This window comes from Sipha flava, unplaced genomic scaffold, assembly GCF_003268045.1.
Source record: "Sipha flava isolate LNK unplaced genomic scaffold, YSA_version1 115_pilon_pilon, whole genome shotgun sequence".
In the NCBI taxonomy this organism is placed as follows: domain Eukaryota; kingdom Metazoa; phylum Arthropoda; class Insecta; order Hemiptera; family Aphididae; genus Sipha; species Sipha flava.
Genome location: NW_020271739.1, coordinates 1,088 through 8,509, shown reverse-complemented (window position 1 = coordinate 8,509; position 7,422 = coordinate 1,088). Strand labels below are relative to the sequence as shown.

At 25.2% G+C, this 7,422-nt stretch overlaps 1 protein-coding gene and 1 long non-coding RNA gene across 3 annotated transcripts in view; one reads left to right on the top strand and one right to left on the bottom strand.

Moving 5' to 3' along the window:
- The first annotated feature begins 1,078 nt into the window (after positions 1-1,078).
- On the top strand, positions 1,079-3,979 carry LOC112691125 (pre-mRNA-splicing regulator female-lethal(2)D-like). 2 transcript variants are annotated; one of them, XM_025565279.1, is made up of 5 exons: positions 1,079-1,223; positions 1,587-1,723; positions 2,781-2,962; positions 3,029-3,183; positions 3,287-3,979. In XM_025565279.1, exons 1-5 carry the CDS (start codon positions 1,079-1,081, stop codon positions 3,838-3,840), a joined length of 1,173 nt encoding a protein of 390 aa, XP_025421064.1. In that variant the 3' UTR covers positions 3,841-3,979. The 2 variants fall into 2 exon arrangements, with proteins under 2 accessions (XP_025421064.1, XP_025421072.1); XM_025565287.1 differs by having other exon boundaries at positions 1,136-1,482.
- A 3,109-nt stretch (positions 3,980-7,088) lies between these two features.
- LOC112691417 overlaps positions 7,089-7,422 on the bottom strand; it is a 1,415-nt gene continuing 1,081 nt past the window's right edge. Inside the window, exons 4-5 of the long non-coding RNA XR_003149306.1 lie at positions 7,313-7,416; positions 7,089-7,246 (exon numbers count right to left, since the gene is read on the bottom strand). This is a non-coding gene — a long non-coding RNA (uncharacterized LOC112691417). The remainder of the gene's footprint in view (positions 7,247-7,312; positions 7,417-7,422) is intronic.

Genomic DNA, 7,422 nt, shown 5'->3' with positions numbered 1-7,422 from the left:
TATTTAGATTATCAAAGTATACCGGGGACCAAACGTCCTATGGCTAATAACTCTCCAGGACGAAACGTCCTATCTTAAAAATTGCCGGGAACGAAACGTCCGTGGACTGGTTTATTGTTGGGGACGAAACGGTGGGGACAAAACGTCCACGATTCATAAAATATATCATCTACAAATATTTTCTTACTAGATCATAGCAATTTTAAATTAGAATTTGTAGAGTAGAATAAAATATTATTTACTGTGTCAGTATTTTGTAGAAAATTTGCTGGAAACAATATTATATATTTACAAAATCCGAAAATGTGTTATTATAATATATATGTTATTTTCTTTTAATACAAATATAAATCTTTGGCGGAATCGATAACTCCCATTATGACATGTCCAATCATTAGTTTCCAATTTTGAAATTCTGATGTTCTTTATTGGAATTCAATTTGGGAATTTAAAATTGTGTGACATGTATAGTAGTAATAACATTGACTATATATTCAGAGTCTGTGGTAATAAGGATACTCAGACATCTATATTAATAATCAAATCTATATAATTGTAAAAATGATCTATGAAAATACTATAAATATTCTTTAATCAAGGCAAACTTCACTTAGAAAAATGTCTATTTGGTAACAGACTTATGAAAATTAATGAAATATTGATTAGACAATTGATAAAACCTAAAAACTTAACCTCAAAAAAACTCTGATGATACCAACTTTTGAATATTACATGGATAATGGTTATAATGTTGTTCTTGTTTGATTGTATTCAAAACAAAGTTTTCCGACTGTATAGTTATTTATTATTTCTTCCCACATTGTACGATTATTATAATTTACAGGTAATACTTTTCTGTTGAAGAAAAGCTTTACTGGTAAATTATAATTAAACGTGCAAATAATTTGTATTTATGATCCGGTGTACATTCTAAATATACAGTTAATAAATGAATCTTGAATTCAGCTAGAGACTCGTCTGTTTGTTGATGGAAGTGTCTACTTGTTTTGTTTGAAGTGTTTTTTTTTCGGTAATTGTTTGAAATATATTATTTTTGTGTGCGATTTTGTGCGTAAAGATGGTTGAAGAGTATCGTACAGGTTTCGGGCAAGTGGACATCGTTGATGATGACAACATGGTCCGATTGCCGCGACAGCGTATTGTCGATATGTATAAAAACGCTATGTCGCGCGTTCGTGTTTTAGAAGCAAAGGCAAACGAAGGTACTATTTTCTCATTGCGATTTGCGAACTGCTCATACAAAAAATTATATTAGTAAATTTTTATTTACGTACTTGATACGAAAAAGTGATATAACTTATGGCTATAAAAATAAAAAAATCTCAATAGCATAAAAATTTAAAAATAATGTTTTTGTTGTTTCAACACATTGACTGCAAATTAAGGTTTTTTTCTCCAGACTGAGGGTATTTACCTTTAAAAGGTAGGTCAATACAAATATGATTTTGGGAGTTCATATTCGTAAGTAAAAAAAAAACATGTTAGTTTGTCTCAAATTTTTTAGTTGAGAATCTCATAACTTATCATCTATTTAATAATTATTTTATAATGTACTATTTTTTCAGTAACACTATGTAGTAGGTGTAACAAAAGGTGTGAAAAGAAAGAACGTACAGACCAAGATTTTCGAGAATTGGTATTGCGTGAGAAGTGTTTACTAAGGAAACTGGCTAATAAAGAACAAGAAATACAAGATTATATTGTAAGTATTTGGATATATTATAGTTATAACTAAAATATAAATTATATATTGAACAATTATTTCAGAATTTATGTATAACGTAAGAGTATAAGTATATTATTATAATTTTATGTAAAAAAGGAATTATAAAATTTGTTCATTTTTTATAAAGTAATTATTATATTTTTATTAGAGATATTTTTAATTTTATTCATTCAATTTTAAATAAATATAAAACTTTTTATTAAATAATCGGAAATCATAATGAATAGTTTTTTTTTTTAACTGATTGATTAAATTTCTGCATTTTAACAATCATTTATAAACATATATGAATATTTCAAAGTTTGTAAAGTACTTATCAATTAATATGACAATCTTATCATTAGGTTATATTATTGTAAATTTTACTAACATTGTTATCATTATTAGCTTAATAATAAGGTTCTTATATTTAAATATATACTAATACTGTATTCTTCAATTTTTAATTTTTAAAAAATATTCATATAATAACTAAAAGTTTTTAATATTTTGAAGTCATTTATTAATATTTATACTAGGTACCTATTTTTAATATTAATTAAATATAATGTACAAAGTAAAATAAAAAATGTACTAATCAATAGTTATAGAAAGTTTCTTTTGGAACAATATTGGGAAATCAGATACTGATAAATGAAGATTTTGATACAAAATATGATTATTTGAGAACAATTGAATAAATCTAAAGAAGGTTATTAAAATAATAATTTTGGAAAAAGAAGATAGGATTATGTGGTCTTATTTGTGAATTGGTCAATATAACATTTAAATGGTTGTAATATGTATTTAAATCGATACACAACATTTAGGTTTAAATAATTAATTAATAGATCAATGCCAATTTGTAAATATATATTTTTAAATGTAAACTTTTTTCAAAATGTTAACTGCTTAAATAAGTTTTAAGTTTTGAGCGTTGATAACACTTAATACTAATTATTCTTTAACAAACTATGTGTTTTATTATATTATTTTAAAATTTATATTTATACCTTTAATTTATAAAATTAAAATCGAAATATTTTCTTGTCAGGCACAATTGTCGGCCTTGCGAAATTCCATTCAAAGTAAATCAATATCTTCATTGAAATGTTCATTGCAAGATCCAGCTGTAAATCTTTTAATTCAAAGGTTACGGCAAGATTTAAGTGCTACCAAAACTAGATTAGAGGAAACTCAAAGTGAATTAAATGCTTGGAAATTTACACCAGATAGGTTAGTTCAATACATAAATTGTCTTATTTGATATTATTTGATAAATTACAATTTAAATGTTGACAGTAATACTGGGAAAAGGTTAATGGCTAAATGTCGTTTATTGTATCAAGAGAATGAAGAACTCGGTAAAGTAGTTAATAGTGGACGTATTGCTAAACTCGAAGGTGAGCTAGCATTGCAGAAAAATTTTGGCGAAGAAGTTAAAAAATCACAATTAGGTAAAACTTTAGTAAATATATTGTTATATATATTTATATATATAAATGTATTTAAGAATATTTTTATTGTAGTTTATAATTTAGTTATAATTTATTTTACCAGAATTAGATGAATTTTTGCAAGACTTAGATGAAGATGTTGAAGGTATGCAAAGCACAATATACTTTTTGCAAAATGAACTTAAAAGATGTAAAGAATTGGTTCAAAATACAGAAAGCAAAGAGTCCAATTCAAAAACTATTGTTAATGGTATTAAAAGTGATAGTGATAGTACGATCATCATTAATACACTTCCAATATCTAAAACAGAAACTCCAACTCTGTTGGAAGAGTCAAAACTTGAGAGTAAACCAAGTAAACCTGACAAATCAAAAGATCCTAAAAATGCAAATATTAATAAAAGTAATCAACTTAAAGTAAAAAAATCACGATCACTACTAGCTGAAGGCACAGATCAAAGTGGAAAAATAAATAAAACACACAAAAGCAAACACAAATCCGATTGTAGTAAAAGTGAAGAGAAACGTAATAAGTCTGAGAAAAGGACCCATAGTAAAGGTGAAGTTGTTCACAAAAAGTCAAAAAACGATAGGCCCAAAAGTACTGATGTTAAGACTCCCATTTCAACAGTTAATGGACTACCAAATGGTTCATAAAAATTGTTCAAATATACTAAATTTTAATTTTTTTTTTTAATCATTGTTTATTGATTGAATTAAGATCCTTATTGAATTATTTTGTAATGTTACTTTTATATGTTTAGGTTTGAATAAAAACTAAATCTTTAATGGACTATTTTAATTTTGTTATTTACATGAGTAAAATATAAATATTTAGAATGTTCGATATCTCTAATACAAATATATTTTTTTTTTCATCAAATATGATTTTAAAAAATACCTGAACGAAAATATTCTAAAAGAACCAGAAGTTAAATTTTAATATTGTGAATGGTTTTTAAAATATTTTAAAATCATTTACTCAAAGTATAAGGTTTGAATATAATATCTCACTAAGGATTATTTTGGCACAGCGCAATTTTTATCAATAAATCATTCTGATTAGGTTCTTAAGCATGAAGCTAAAACAATCTGAAAAATTATATATATATAAACTCAACTCACTTAATTGAACATATTCTGTTAAAATTATCCAATAATTAATTTATCAACTGTTTCGCGATAGTTACTTTTCATTTTTTAACCATTTAAACTAAAGTTTTGAAATTATTTCCCACTAATTTCATGGAGGAAACAATTATTTAAATTGTCATAATCTTGAAAACTATAGTACTAAAGTGTTCATGGACTTCATATATTGTATCTATTACTACGTTTATATGATAGCGTTAAAACGGTTTGAAATTAAGACCTATTAACGTCATGTAAACACTTAAAAACGGTTTAAAAAATGTAAACCGTTTTAAAAGTTAAAACGCTCACGCTATGAAGTTTAAGAAATTAAAACCGTTTTATATGCTCAAACCGGATTATCAAATGTACATATAAACGCAGGATATGTTTTGCATTAATACGTTTATCACAATTATTGTGATTCATGTTATCAGTTATCACTTATCAGATTTTGTTTTTATATATTTATTATTTAATTATATTAATTTTTATATATTATTATTTGTATAACTTAATAATAATTTAATAAGAACACAATAAATGCAAAATTATAAATATATTATGAATCAATATATTACTTATCAGATATCCTCCTGGAACAAACGACCAAAGTCATGAAGTAAAAATATTAATTTTAAAACGGTTTATAAAATATTAGCTAAACCGATTTAGTATATATTTGTGTATAAACATCTAAAATTGGTTTAAGCTAAACTGTTTTAAATAATTTTAAAACGGTTAAATTTTAAACTGTTTTAACGCTATCATATAAACGTAGTATATGTGTCTATGTATTTACCATAAACATTAAAGAGTACCGCAGAGTAATTAAAATATTCTTATTACTCTGTGGTACTCTTTAGAGAACACTCTCTAGTGTTCATGGCATAAAGTCTTCTATTATCTATGGTTTTACAGGTAGAGACATGATATCGAAAGAAAAGTATCGATACTTTCACTTGGTAACGAATGGAATGAAAATAACGAAACGTAACGACCGGTATGAGTATCAAAAAAAAAAATGTTGATCCTTTTACTAAGTCCTATCATCATAACAAATATAATTAAAATATTGATAACAATAAAATATGAAAACGACCTATATGAATAAGTATCAAATGAAAAATTATTTTTATATTTTAAAGTTTTCTTTCTCCAAGTTAAGAATGAATTCAAAATGTTAGTATATCTTAAAATATGCCATTTTACTAATATTTAATTAAAACTAGTTATGGTTCATGAACCACAGATAAAAATGCTGTATGTAAACAAATTTTTAATTGTTTCCGCCAAGTACCTATATCATTATTTGTAATTTATATTTCATCTAATCGGTATATAAATCAGTAAATCTAAACATATTGTATATTTTGTGCAATACTTTTTACTATTTCCATGGCTAAAAATGAACTCAGTATACATAATTTATGATAAAAAGGTTTATTATAAACCTATTGACAATATTGTATTGTGGACTGTAGTTTCTGGTTCATGGAAATAACAAATACAGTCGTATAAAGTATAGACTTTAGTATGATGACCGAATTTTATAAACAAATTCTCTACCATGCGCGCAAATAATTTTTCTAGAAAAGAATTATTCTTTGATACCATTCGACCATTCGAGTACTTTTGATTTTTGAACCATTATGGTGGTTAATAATCGATTTAATGCTATACATTCGATACCAGTATTTTTTTATCGATACAAGTAAAGTATTGAGAGATACAAAAAGTACTTGTATCGAAAGAAATGTATCGATACTTTTTTAATATCAGTAGTATCGCAACATCCATAATCACGAGGGCTCTTCTGTAAATTTTTGTCTTTTCGTGAACACTGATAGTATGTTTATGTTGCTGTGATGTTTCAAACACCGTTTTAATTTGTTTCCTTGTCAATCAATCTTGTTGTCCAACAATGTTTCATAGCGGCCCTTCTATAGGTCAGTGACTAAGTGTACCTTTTGGCCAAAAGAAGAGGAACAATGCCGAAACGTCACACATGGTATGGTAGAACTTGCATCTTATTCCTTCTACACCTGATTATTACATTTTTTATTTACTTAAACCACTAAAATGTCAAATCTTCAACATAGTGGCAACTTGAGGTAATTTATGTAAATATTAAACTTTACCATTCAAAATAAGAAAATAAATATATATATTTTTTATAACTTCCAAGGTAAAAAATTCCATTAAACTATTTTATATTCTCCTTTCATCATATACAACAATTATTGTTCAATAATCTTTTTCAGAAATGCTCCTGCAAAGAGTGTCCTTGATGTGGTGATATAGATATTGGCAAATAGTGGTGTATCAAATCGACTGAGTGATACCGTAATAGCTAAAAATTTCTCATTATAGATTGATATTAATGGTATTAAAGATGACATTAAAGAATTTTCCAGGTCTGAATGCTATAAAAATTTGTAAAAGTAAATATTTCCTTTTAATAAAACTATTAAATAACTTATTACTTTTCATAAAACATTAATTATTCATATAAACATTTAAACTTGATTAATAAAAAATCAGAAATAAATCATAAATTTAAATATTTTTTTATATTTCTATAATATTTTAATAAGTTATAAAACAATCATATTTATACCATTAAAAATGAAAAAGTGATCCCCGGATCCCGGAGGACTTTTGATTTAGGTAAATGAAAAAAAAAATCTCAGTTTTGAAAAGAACCATAAAGGAAATTGAATTATAACAATATTATTTGGTTATTAAAGGAGAGTAATTATATAAAGAATATATATAGTTAATATAATTTATTTAAAATGTTTAAATTAATTTAAGTAAATTACAAAATTATCATGTATATACCATTGAAAATGTAAAGTGGAAAATGAAAAAAGGTTACTTAGCTCCTGAAACAATTTTGATTTTGATAGATGATAAAAATATCCCAGTTCTGAAAAGAAAACATATCAGATTTATTAAGATAATTTACGTAAATTATTGAATTTGATTTTTATACCATTAAATATTATAAGTCTAAAATTCAAAAACAAAAACGAAAAGAGGATCCCCGGCTCCCGGTGGAAAATTGATTTGGGTGGATCCAAAAAAAAAATCCAGGTTCTGAAA

Bases quoted from the DNA above. Each gene is read 5' to 3' on its own strand.
- LOC112691125 (XM_025565279.1), top strand. From the start codon at position 1,079: ATGGTTGAAGAGTATCGTACAGGTTTCGGGCAAGTGGACATCGTTGAT. The intron at 2,963-3,028 runs GTTAGTTCAATA...AAATGTTGACAG, and splicing joins TGGAAATTTACACCAGATAG to TAATACTGGGAAAAGGTTAA. The intron at 3,184-3,286 runs GTAAAACTTTAG...TTATTTTACCAG, and splicing joins AGTTAAAAAATCACAATTAG to AATTAGATGAATTTTTGCAA.